This window comes from Chelon labrosus (genome assembly GCF_963514085.1).
Source record: "Chelon labrosus genome assembly, chromosome: 10".
NCBI classification, from domain to species: Eukaryota; Metazoa; Chordata; class Actinopteri; order Mugiliformes; family Mugilidae; genus Chelon; species Chelon labrosus.
In genome coordinates this window covers 18,709,991-18,723,329 of record NC_140360.1, presented here as the reverse complement: position 1 = coordinate 18,723,329, position 13,339 = coordinate 18,709,991, and the positions used below count along the sequence as shown (strand labels likewise).

The 13,339-nt window shown below is 41.7% G+C and overlaps 1 protein-coding gene across 2 annotated transcripts; it reads left to right on the top strand.

Moving 5' to 3' along the window:
• Positions 1-1,286: 1,286 nt before the first annotated feature.
• nr2c2 (nuclear receptor subfamily 2, group C, member 2) lies at positions 1,287-13,149 on the top strand. Of its 2 annotated transcripts, XM_084553158.1 has the most exons (15): positions 1,287-1,418; positions 3,541-3,628; positions 3,850-3,945; positions 4,925-5,125; positions 5,268-5,373; positions 5,518-5,697; positions 6,802-6,958; positions 7,047-7,137; positions 7,282-7,427; positions 7,853-8,030; positions 8,244-8,365; positions 8,482-8,621; positions 9,021-9,158; positions 9,257-9,362; positions 10,335-13,149. In XM_084553158.1, the coding sequence occupies exons 2-15, from the start codon at positions 3,569-3,571 to the stop codon at positions 10,507-10,509; spliced, it is 1,896 nt and encodes a 631-aa protein (XP_084409284.1). In that variant the 5' UTR covers positions 1,287-1,418; positions 3,541-3,568; the 3' UTR covers positions 10,510-13,149. The 2 variants fall into 2 exon arrangements, 1 of the variants encoding a protein (XP_084409284.1); XR_014699272.1 differs by lacking the exon at positions 10,335-13,149 and having other exon boundaries at positions 8,482-8,653.
• The last annotated feature ends 190 nt before the right edge of the window (positions 13,150-13,339 follow it).

Below are 13,339 nucleotides of genomic sequence, written 5' to 3'. Positions count from 1 at the left end.
ATAGAAACAGGAGTGCCATATGCAAAAACATCACACATTTATTTTTGACAACTACATAAACAAATGTGTAATGTAAGAGCAGTGAGGCCCTTTTCTAGTTAAATACTGATATACAGTATGTGAATTATAATAACGACCACAGTTTAAATAGCTTGAGTTTGTGTGTGTGTTAAGGTAAAATGGTACTGTGACTTTGTTTTTGTATATACAGTAGACCTGTTACAATTAGATCACACAAATACAATAAATCAAAAACATATAACACATAAGACATAATAGGGTGGCACAGTGGAGAAGTGGTTAGCAAAAAGGTCTCGGGTTCGAATCCATGGGCCGACTGGACCTTTCTGTTTGGAGTTTGCATGTTTTCCCTGTGTCTGTGTGGGTTCTCTCCGGGTACTCCGGCTTCCTCCCATGCTTGTTAGGTTATTTGGTGATTCTAGATTGTCCGTAGGTGTGCATGTGAGTGTGAATGGTTGTCTGTCTCTCTGTGTTAGCCCTGCGGTAGACTGGCGACCTGTCCAGGGATGACAGCTGGGATAGGCTCCAGCACCCCCACGACCCTTCACAGGACAAGCAGTTACAGAAGATGAATGAATGAACAACACATAATAAATTACACATTTGTGTTTGTAAAATGTAATTTATATATTAGTCATAATAATTCAACAAGCAGAGCATACTCACTTGCCAGTTCATTAGCTACACAAGTGAAAATGAATGCATTCAATGGTGCACTAAATCTCTCTTTATGACTGTTATAATGTTCATTTTGTGTTGAAAAAGTGTAATAAAGATGGTAATTCAACTGTATGATAATTTTGGAGGCTGTAGATTGTGGTGCTGTTCAACTGGATTGAATTAAACAGTAAAGTGTTTCTGTTATTTAGCCTAGACTACAGACTGAGATGCAGTTGTCAAAATAACTACAGACACCAGACTACAAAATGAAACCACGGTTGAATCAATAACTCTTTCAGTTATTTTAAACACATGCTGAATACCATAACCTTCATGAGGCTATGGTTTAGTGCGGGACTGTTACATTAGAATGGATATGATTTCACTGGTGTACCTAATGATCTGGCCAGTGAGTGTGGACCTTGACTGAGAAACTGTTGTTTTTAATAGTCGTGTTATCAACTATGTTAATTTTATAAAAGATAATTATGAACCTAAAGTCTCGACACAGTCAGACACAATGACGTCAGCCCTGTCTGGCTCGCGCCAAGGGTGGGGGGGGTGTTAGAGTCGCGCGGGGACGCTAGAGAGAGGAAGGAAGGGAAAAAAAAACTGAACCTTCATCAACGCGCTGGCGGTGCGGGGTCACGAACTATGACCTTTAACAGAAGAAAACCAAAACAAATATTTTATAAAACAGCAGAGCGCCCTAAATCTGCCACCGGCGTCCCGATGAGGTAAGTCTCAGCCCCGGACTGAAAACAGCAGAAAGCTCCGAGAGATAGTGGATCATTAAAGAGCGCAGCTAATCTCCCGGTTAGCTTGTTAGCTAGCCGATGCGCAGCTCCCTTCCCCTTCCCGTCTCTAGCAGCCCGGATCCGGGCAAGGACCGTGAAACGCGGGCTACGCTGATATGCTGCACAGTTAAACCGTGACAGTGGTATCGAGATAACCCGGACTAATCAATGCATGCTAAGGCGACAGACACACCGGGGGCACGGGGGGGGGGCAGTCAGCTCTCACTGCAGCCGCTGTTGCGTTTACTTGCATCAAGCTAGCTGACAGCTAGGAAAGCTGCTGCAGATGAACTCGACCCTTTTACCTTTGCCATCCCGGGGACAGGGAGTGGGTTTAAATGACTGTGATTGTGTCTTTATTCATCACCACTGTCGCATTTTTACATTTGCTGTCAGGACATCAACAGTCAGCCACTCGATTGTGTGCAAAGAAAATTGCTCTAATATATATTTATGTTAAGGATTCGTCTCCGGTGTTATTGGCTGACTGCCAGGTTCTCCATTTTGTTCTAAGTTATGATGCGTTTGGGAGTGGAGGTAGTGATGGACACACTGCTAGACCAATCGTTGAACAATATGAAGCTTCACACTCCTCCCTTTGGTCTGTGAGGGCTGCAGGCCAATTGATCAGATATCATAAAGGTTGACACCCTTGATAAATTAAGATGTACCTTTATCGACCCCTTATTCTGTACTGGACATTGTGTTTTTTGTTATACTGTACTACAACACAGGATCAACGAAGTGTCAAGTGCAATGCGGTGATTGATGTTAGGAGAAGGTGCTGTCTCTTGATACTGAAAAAAACGAGAGATTGTAGGGTTCGTGAAACCTCTCCCCAGGTGCCACACAGGTGGCTGCCCACCGCTCCACGTTTGCTCCTCATGTGTGAGAATGGCTGGAGAGAGAACAAACAGAGATGCAGATACAGTTTGACTATATGCTGTTTTAAAAGAGATGTCCCCACACTTCCTGCTGGTGTGCAGGACTAAAATCAAGATCACAGCATCTGACACATTCTGATTTGTTCATTTCACGTAGTTTTCGTGGTACTAATCACATCAGGAAAGTTAAACCCCATGTCATGTTTTGTGCTTTTAAATGAGTATACACCGGGCCCGCCACAAAATCGTGAATAGCACTGATTATTTTGTTACTGTGGCACCTGTCAGTGGGTGGGATATTTTGAGAACGAGTGAGCATTTTGTCCACAAAGCTGATGCTAGAAGCAGGTAAAATGGACAAGAGGGAGGATTTGAGCGACCTTGACAAGGGTCAAATTGTGATGACTAGACGAGTGGATCAGAGCGTTTCCAAAACTGAAGGTGTTGTGGGGTGTTCCCGGTCTGCAGTGGTCAGCACCTGTCAAAGGTGGAGGAATAGCAGTTGTGAAGTTGATAGGACCATATGGACGTAGTACATTTACATGAAAGGACTTAAGTTCTCCTGCTTTCTAACAGGGTCATTTTGGACAGTGTGATGCTTCGTTAGGCAGTAAAGTGATCTGATTGTGAATAGCTTCTTATAGCGCCTCATGTGGACTTGGCCTGTGTTGACATCACTGTTGCCATGGCAATGTTTGATTTGTTAAACAAAATGTGCCTGGACAAGATGTGAGGTTTCATTTGACTGATAAGCCAGCTATGGATGTGTAAACAGGATGCCGAAAATAATTTGTAAATTTCCATTTTAGTTTGTGTGTCGCCGTAAAAAACTGTGATATTATTATGTGAAAATATGACGTGATGTTGAGAAAAAAAACAATTTTTTTCTGTCTTGAGTTTGTTTTTTGTCACAACATTTTAAAAGCTAGGCACCGTTACATGATTGTTACACACGTTATGTTTGCAACAATCCATCAGTGCAAACGTAGCACAGCTGTTCCTCAGCAGCTACACAAGTCACGCAAATCCTCAAGGGGAATATAACTTTCATGACAGACAAAACTTGTGTGTCAGTGTCATAACACATGCTCTATGAGCCACCAGCACTGTTATTTCTATAAAAAGGGTTGACCTGCTGTTCTGTGGTTGATAAATGTCTTTGACATTGTCCCTAACAGACCTCACTAATGACCTTACATCATCATCATGACGACCAACCTGAATCTGCTCTCTCAGCAGAAAGTGGATTCTGAGCATGAGGCAGAGGTGAGTGTGCAGAGAGAGACGTAGGGTATATGGAGCTAGTTGCGCCATATAACCTACGAAGGCTTTTTTTTCATTTGAAAATACAAAAGTGCTGCTCTCTTTGGGTGTGTAGTTACCATGGGGACAACAACCTCTGTAGACGGCTCCCACTAGCATTTACATGAAAGTGTTGTGCAACAACATTTCTGCTATTTACACACACTTTATTTGTTGTGTTTTAGGTGCCATCCTCTCCGTCAGACTCAGTGATGGGTGAATCTCCACAGCGCTTTCAGGTTATTTCCACTGAGCCTGCCACAACACCACAGCGAATACAGGTAACTACTCTCAAAGTTCAGGGGCAGTTCAGACCTGGTTATTTTAACACGTTCCCAGTGATCTGATCACTGATTACCAGCGGGAAATATGTGTGTCCACATTTGACATTTTTAATGCGTTTTAAGATCCAAATAAGCATACTGAGTGCATTTTTCGCTGCAGTAGAATATTATAACAGCTGCTATCTCTAATGGATCTCTACTGCTGTATCAGAAGCCTTGAAGACTTGGGGAAATGACACAAATTGTGGAACAAGCTGTAAGGTCTCCCTCGTTCACTGAAAGCACGCTAATACCTCAAGTTATTTATTTATACATTAATTGATCTCTGCCTTGGCTTTAGTTATTTTATAATCTGTGGTTTGAGAATAGCACAAAACTCGAGATTATAACTCGACCGTAGAAGTTTCCGTACACCCCGTAATCTCACCACTGCGCTGTTTGCATCAGTAAAAGAAAAATCTCAAGTATTAAAAGTAAGTGTACCAGTCATTGAGAAAATACATAACCTAACTCCACATGGCTACTTCGCATACATCAATAATTAATATGATGGAATTACACACAGCCTACTCGTATATTCAATATTTCATTTGTAAATAGTTCGATTTAGATAAGATTTATTTATTATTTAGTTAGTGAACCGCTACAAGGACCTCTTTTATTATACAGTCTATGCTCAGGATGTAAATTAATACACGCTGCTGAAAGAATGCGGTCGCACGCGGCCTAGACCACCTCCAAATGTAGTCTAACACTGGATCAATCGTATGCATCTGCTGTGCGTCCAGATGTGGTCACACCTGTGCTTTAAGCTGGCCACTTGTAATCGGATTACGTAGGACACATTTTAAAACCACATGTGAACAGCCCCTCAGAGAATGTCCCGTTGACGTTGTCTGCTTTCAGCAGCACCAATAAACAGTTTGATGTGACACAGTTCTTCCACCAACGTCCCTCTTTACTTCCACTCCCACAGATTGTAACCGACCAACAAACAGGTCAGAAGATCCAGATAGTGACAGCGATGAACCCGTCCAGCGCTCCCAAGCAGCAGTTCATTCTGACCACAGCTGACAGCTCAGGGGCAGGCAAGGTTATTCTGGCCTCACCAGACAGTCACAACACTAAGCAGCTCATCTTCACTGCTGCAGACAGCCTAATGCCAGGAAGGATACAGGTACAATTACCCCCATAATATCACCCCATACTTTTGTCTGGATATTTTCTACAGTTTTTTAGATAGTGTTGTATCAGTGACATTGACGCAGTGCGAAGGTGAAACACAAGATTACTGGCCTGTGTTTGACTTTGCTTTTCAGATTGTCACGGATCCAGTGTCGATGGAAAGGTTGTTAGGACAGTCAGGGGATTTGAGCCGACCTCAGCCGGTGGAGTACTGTGTGGTGTGCGGGGACAAGGCTTCAGGTACTCTAGCCTGCAGTGACAGTATCTGGACATCTGATGCGTTGCACAGATGAGTCCTCGTGTCCAGTCCAACAGTATGTTCAGCAATATTACCCACATGTGCACGGTGACCCAGACACCCTGACCGGTTTTCTCTGTGTTCAGGACGACATTACGGCGCGGTCAGCTGCGAGGGATGTAAAGGTTTCTTCAAGCGCAGCGTGAGGAAGAGTCTGACGTACAGCTGCCGCAGTAAGCAGGACTGCGTCATCAACAAACACCATCGCAACCGATGCCAGTTCTGTCGGTTGAAGAAATGCCTTAAGATGGGGATGAAGACTGAGTGTGAGTTTGCATCCAAAACTGGGTACAAATGTACAGGACGACTAAGAAACAAGTTCTGTTTCGTCAAGGAATCTGAAGGCTGTGACGTGCTTTAGGAAGCATTCATTGATTTCCATTAAAAAGCCTTAGAAGGTATTAGAGTCTTATTATCTGGTTATAGCCAGCTACAGAGCTCATCTTCTGGTGGAAATGACTTAAATCAGGGATAGGCAACCTAAATGATGGAGGGGGCCACAATTTTTCATCGACACTACCAGAGGGCCACATGGGACAGCACACTTAACCAGATATGATAAAACTGCCATTTTAAATATGTTTGTGTGTGTATAATTAGATTATATATATATATTTATAATTATATATATATGTGTGTGTGTTTATTGAAGCAAACAAAAAATAACCACTTACTGTGATTTTTTAAAAATTAATTTGTGCATTTTTACACTAAGAAAGAGTTTAACATTTTCCCTGTATACTCACTCTACCTCGCCACTATCAGCAGTGGGCACTGGTAAAAAGCCGCCTTTGTTTGTGTACTTTTGATTTAAGGTCTGCTAGATAGCAGCCCTTGCAGCTTCAGTATACTTCTCGTATTTAGCTTTGTGCAACGTGTTGTAGCGGCAACTTAAATTGAAATCTTTCATGGCAGATAACGTCTCTAAGCAGACTAAGCAAATAGGTTTGCCTTTACATTCTGTGAACAGATAACCTTCTTTCACCTGAAAGACACGATTTTCTCAATCAAGTTTTCTTTTTCCTCCGATCTTAGCCATGGCGCAACGTCTCTTCTTCACTGGTGGAGAAGACCCGGTGGAAGCATGTACGAGGCGGTGTCTGCATTAGAGGCGCTATCTAGTGGTCAACTGTGTCATTACAACTGATTCAGTGCCACAGAGGATACATATTTTTAATTTTCAAAAATTAATCTATACGGCCTGCGGGCCGCCAGTTGCCCATCCCTGACTTAAATTAATGAAGTATTTGACAACAGTTGGTTAAGATTAAACATGTTTCTTTGATCATTTGAAAAACTATTCAACAATTTAAACCAGAAGGAGCTAACGTCTGCAGCGACACCTCTTACTCTTTACTGTTAATCCTCAGCTGTCCAGAGTGAGAGGAAACCCATCGATATAGTGCCCAGAGAGAAACATGCCAACTGTGCTGCCTCCACCCAAAAGATCTACATCCGCAAGGACCTCAACAGCCCGCTCATCGCCACACCGACCTTTATCTCTGATACGGAGACAGACGGCTCCAGGTCAGTGGAAGTCAGCGCTGCAAACAGTGGTATCACCCTTTAAGCTGCTGGTATTGTGTCACGTGACCGGGTGATGTGTTTTGTGCAGATCCAGCCTGCTGGACCAGGGGATGCTGGTGAACATCCAGCAGCCAGTCATCCAGAGCGATGGAACTCTGCTGTTGGCAGCTGACTCGAAGGTACAACTCAAATCCAAGCAAATATTGGCTCGTATTATGATGTTTTAGTCGTAAAAAGGAGTTTGACCTTGAAAACGTGCAAACCAAACCTCCTCATACGTGAGAAGATGCAGAAATAATCTACATTATGTCATTTGTCCTCAGATGGACTGTGGGCAGGGAGACCTGGGGACGCTAGCCAATGTAGTGACATCACTTGCCAACCTGAGTGACTCACTAAAAGAAAACTTGAACAATGGCGACACATCAGACAGTCAACAAGAGGAGCAGTCTGCCAGCGAGATAACACGGTCAGTGAGGAGTGAGGAGAGAGGAGTGTGTGTGTGTGTGTGTGTGAGAGAGAGGTTTCATCAGTCATTTTTAACAGGCCCTCCACATGAAGCCTTGTCCTTGTTTGGACAGATTTGTCCTCATTTGTCAAGTGAGTGGACCCTGAAAAAGGGACCACGTTTGTCTTGGAAGGGGCAGAAATGTTCTTCGAAAAGTCTGAATTATTTAGTATATAATCTTGTTACAGGATATAGTATAATTGATTTATTCAAGATAACAAGATATTGAGAATAAATGTATGGGAAAAGTAGTTAACTTGAAGTTATACTTTAATCTAGAATGCTACAAACAACATACAAGAAGGATATTTTTACCGTTTTTGCAGAGACTTTCTTGTCAAATGAGTTAAGTTAAAGCTGTGTCGGTGTCTGTGTGTGTGTTGCAGTGCCTTTGACACCCTGGCCAAAGTCTTCAACCCACCTGAAGTAGGGGTCGGACAGGAACTGGCTGAGAAGGCTCAGTGTGTCGGTGGGACAACGATACAGCTGATTGGTCGAGACCAGGAGACCCCCATCATTGAGGTGGAAGGCCCACTGCTCACAGACAGCCATGTCGGCTTCAAGGTGGGTCGGTTCTGCTCAGAAAAAATGTATGTACTGTATGTTTATGCATAAGAACACTCATAACCGTTTCCCTCATAATGTAACATGCAATTAGGTAAAAAACAAGATGTGGACATTTAAGTTTCGTGAAATGTGCCTTAATCAGTAGGCTACTGGGGCGCTTTAATTTGTCCATTTCCGGTGTCCTTATTTGTCTTTGCGTCTTTCGTTTAGCTGACCATGCCCAGCCCCATGCCGGAGTATTTGAATGTACACTACATCTGCGAGTCAGCATCCAGACTTCTGTTCCTCTCCATGCACTGGGCACGCTCCATCCCTGCCTTCTCAGCTCTCGGGTGAGAAAGCGTTGCAAGAATATTTAAATTATACCGCCTGCTACAGGTTTGCAGGCACTAAAGGATTGCAGTGGTTTTTTTAGTCTAACCGTTACACCTGTCTCTGTATTTCTCAGTCAAGAGGCCAACACCAGTTTGGTGCGAGCCTGCTGGAATGAGCTGTTCACTCTGGGTCTTGCTCAGTGCGCTCATGTGATGAACCTGTCAACCATCCTCGCTGCCATCATCAACCACCTTCAGAGCAGCATCCAGGATGGTATGGACAACAGACATCGTCATCATTTCACAGTAGGACACACGCATCTGAACAGGAGCAAAGAAATGTGATGTTTTCAAAGTTGTTACTTTATTTCTTACATGGTCAAATCAGACGGGGGGCACTGCTTCATTCATTTGCCAAGAACGAGTGTCGTTCAAGGCGTCGTCAGCTCGATTTTGAAGTAACAGTAAAGGTTTTATGGCTTTGTCCGCGTGTCACGATCGCTCAGATAATTTAGATTGAACTTTGGTATACTGAATGGGTGAAATTCATCTTTTGATCGTGATGACGTGCCTTTTGTTGTATTTGTATGTGACTTGCCTCGTTAGATGAAGCTCAAAGAACAGAAAATACATAACGCTGATACATAACACTGGGCATTTTCTTCCATCTCAGACAAGCTGTCAGGAGAGAGGGTGAAGCAGGTGATGGAGCACATCTGGAAGTTCCAGGAGTTCTGCAACAGCATGACGAGGCTGGAGACTGACAGTTACGAATATGCCTACCTGAAGGCTATAGTGTTATTCAGTCCGGGTGAGACTTCCAAGGGGTGTCTAATTTTCCAACCTATTATCAGTTACATAAAAGGAATTCCACGTGATGACCAGTATTTCTTGTTTTTTTTCTCTCAGATCATCCAGGTGTGGACAGCAGTGGGCAGATTGAGAAGTTCCAGGGGAAAGCGCTGATGGAGCTGCAGGACTACGTGCAGAAAACATATCCAGATGACACCTACCGGTAAATTCAAACATCCATCCATCCGTCCATCCGTTAAATCTGTCTACCCAGTTCAAAACATAGTGACTTCTTTGTGAGATGAGCAGAGAAAGTTTAATCATCCCAATAATACTTTCACAGCATGAATTAATGAATACACGCATTAACAGGCACGGTGGAAACTATCCTGTGTACGTTGATGGTGTAGATACAGTAAAGTGCTTCTCTGTGGTAACCATTTAGGAAATTGCGTGCTTGCATCATACAGTGTATCAGGCGCTATCTTTAGTGATTTCCTTCCTTGTGTGGCCTCAGACTTGAGATTTAGTTCAAATTCAACCCTGTGTTGCCTAAGTATGATGCCTCATCGCAGCTAGTCGCTTCGTGTGTATATGCCCCTTTAATGATATGTTCTGTTGTCATAGCGACGGTATTCGTTAGTGCTGTGACACACCAAGCCAATGGTCTGCCATTTTTTGGTCATCAGTGAGCGCCCATGATCCTACTTTCTGTGGCACCCCTGCCCACTTTTTTCGACCGATTCAGCATGCTAGTTTGGTGGCGGAACAAGACGGTCAGAGAGAGCTCTGTGACTGGCTGTTAAACTGAGAGGAACAGTGCACAAGAAGAGTAACAAAACTGACAAGAAAGTAAAGAAGGCTCTTCTTGTTTTATATCAAAAACATGTAGAACAGCTGATCAGTGTGATTAAGGCGAGGACAACTCTGTTTGTTGCTCCTCCTAGCCTCCTAGCCTCCCAGCTGACAGTAGCACTTCCAGTTTCCCCTCTGGAACAAATACAGGCTGCTGCCACCTGCTGGAGAAAAAAAAAACAACATTTGGACCAAACTTGCCCCAAGGTCTCAATTGCTATACTTGCCATGGTTAGCTACTCTACCTTAGCTATCAGACAAGTGAAGCATTTATCAGTGATAAGTGAATGTCAGATGTTAAGATGACTTTTCAGTAAGTGTTGTATGTTTGTCTCCTCAGGTTGACGCGTATCCTGACTCGTCTTCCCGCCCTGCGCCTCATGAACTCAAGCATCACAGAGGAACTCTTCTTCACGGGTTTAATAGGTAACGTCTCTATTGACAGCATCATTCCCTACATCCTCAAGATGGAGATGGCTGAGTATAACAGCCAGGACTCTGACTCTACAGAATGACACCCCATCGCTCCCAGAACTATCAGTTTAAAGAGACTCCACTTCAGGTACACTCTTTGTTTCTCGAGTGTTGAACTGCAGTCCTAAATCCAGCCCTTGAACTTCTAATGGTGCGAAGTCATTCAGGAATATCTGGTAGATTAAGGTAACAAGGCATTGGAAAACCAGGATGACTGGAAATGTTTTCCAGGGCAGATGCAGTTGGTGAAAAAGGAATAGCTGCAGTTGCAGCTGCGCTCCTCTTTTTTATGTTATATGTTATAGCACTTCCTGCGAGTTACATTACTTTCTGACCTAATGCCTTTTAAACAGTTTCACACCTACCTAAGCCTTACCATGTTCTCATGTTGATTACATACATATTACTAAAGCTTTTGATATCAATACTATTAAAATACACAAAAAACAAAAACACAGCCCAGAAACGAAACAGAAATCGTACACGTTGAAGAGGAATTTGATCAGTTTGAAAAAAACAAGTAATTTGATTACTTTGAAAAGTATCTGTTTATGTTGACCCTTGCAAATATCAGCAATGTTTTTTTTAGAGACTGGGCTAATGAATTCAGGCTTTAATAAGGAGTTTTCTGAATGTCATAGAAAATTTAATTATAACATGCTATGAATGTTTTTAATATACAGTTCTTTCTCTTAATCTAAATAATAGTTGATATCAACTAAACAGTTTTGATCATGCATAATGTACCATATGTCATTTATTTACTTGATTCATAAGTTATTCTCATAAGCTGGCTGTCATTCTTAGCTAATTACAACATGACCAATGTCTGAACTTGTTCTGTCTTTCAGTTTAACTTTTAACTTACATAAATTTCGTAAGACAAATTAGCTGGATAAATGGACCATATATCCATTGTTATACTAAAAACAACATCTCAGAGAATTTTTTTATGTGCATGTGTTTTTATGTGGTACATGTATATCTCGGGCATCATGAATATGTTGCTAATATAATCTGTGCAATCACCTCATCACTTCTCCCTTTATGACAATCAGTTATATGTTGTCCCTTCAGTGTCATCATGACTGCGTTTCAGTCTGCATTTTCTATGTGTATTGGCCAGTGGCAATTATTTTCTTGACATTATCTTATCTCGCATATGTGTAGCTATGCTGCTGTTTTTGTACTTTTCGTGTTTGCATTTATATTCTTGTGCACATCGATCAGCTTATGTGGCATTCCACTGCATTTGTGCTGACTAAAACTTTTTGTTTTGTATGTTTTCTGAAAAGTTTCTTTTGTTGTGAACAAACTTGCTTGTTGCATACTAAGTGTACTTAAAGTACTTTTGGGCTGGTTTCCCTGGTGTAAGAAAGAACGAGATTCTCTGGGAAGTCAGTCTCGGGTGCATTAATGTCTTGAAGACAGTATGGACGTATGCATTGGCTTATCCTCTTGTACTAAGAATAAGCATCCTCAGCAACATGAATGATAAAGGGGGATGTAAATAAGTCAACCATGGTTATGTGTTGTGAAATAAATGTCCGTTGTAATATTTGGGTTGAAAACCCAAAGAGAATTTGTAAAGGCACTGGTGAGAAATGACCTTTGTACATGTAATTTCATTAAAATGAGTGCATGTTGTTTTTAAGCAGGATTTTATAATCTTGTCGCTGTCTGCCCTAAAATGGAGCATTGTTATAATTTTTTATAGTGCATTGCAATGCATGAAGAAGTTGCTTAAGCGCATTTTATTAAATGCTGTTTGAAAATGTTGATTTAAATGTTGTGGCTTTAAAATATTTACCACGAGCGGCACCTACATTAAAGGATTAAGGATATTATAGCTTTTTTTTTGTGGATTGAGCATCCTATGGTTAAAGTTTTATACTGTGTAAATGTTTTTTCTGCTCATGTAAAAACAATGAAATTGAGGAATTCAAACATTCATGTTTTGCTGAAGTTGATCACAACCCTGCATCTCTACCTCACACCGATGAACATAAACAAATGTATTGACGACTGAGCTCCTGTATCAGCATTCCAGTCTCTGAGGCTGACATTTTAAACAAAATAAACAGTTATTCATGAAATGTGACGTGTCTGAATTTGTTCATGTTGAACATAGTCAAAGTGTTTCTCTGATTTAACTTCCCAAACCTCAGCCTAGTGAAATCTGACGGACTTGATTGAATTTGATGTTATATTAGTAATATTAGTAACATGTAATATTATAATTCTAAAAGCCATGTGTTAACAACACCCTGAAACGGGAAATTTTAAAAGCCAGCAACTGTGAGGGTATGGGGGTGTGTTAGTGCCATTGACTATACAGTCTAGACCTATCTTCCATTGAAAGATATGTGGGGCATTATGAAGCACAAAATATGATAATGGTAACCCTGGACTGTTGAGCAACTGAAGTAGTACATGAAGCAAAAATGGGAAAGAATTCCACCTACAAAGCTTCAAGTCCTCAGTTCCCAAATGTTTATTGAGTGTTATTACAAGGAAAGGTGATGTAACACAGTGGTAAATGTGCCTCTGTCCCACTTTGGAACGCGTTGCAGGCATCAAATTCAAAATAAGTAAATTTTGGTAAAACTGTAAAAGAAGTGTTGTTTGTTTAGATGGCAAAAGCAAACCCCCCAAAACCCAAATGTAAGACGTGACAAAGGGAGAGGAGAGACGTGGCTCTCCAAATCCTAGAGGCATTGGGTACATATAAATCACATACAGTAAATGTACAATATAATATATTTTGAACAACAAAAAAACAAAAACATGATATCTTGTTACTCTTTTGTTGGTCAGGTAGAATACCAAAAGAAACTGTATTACATTTTACAAATTCGTATGTTGTGCTTT

Coding starts and splice junctions, on each gene's coding strand:
- nr2c2 (XM_084553158.1), top strand. CDS start 3,569: ATGACGACCAACCTGAATCTGCTCTCTCAGCAGAAAGTGGATTCTGAG. Junction 8,031..8,243: donor ACAGCCATGTCGGCTTCAAG/GTGGGTCGGTTC, acceptor TCTTTCGTTTAG/CTGACCATGCCCAGCCCCAT. Junction 9,363..10,334: donor TATCCAGATGACACCTACCG/GTAAATTCAAAC, acceptor TTGTCTCCTCAG/GTTGACGCGTATCCTGACTC.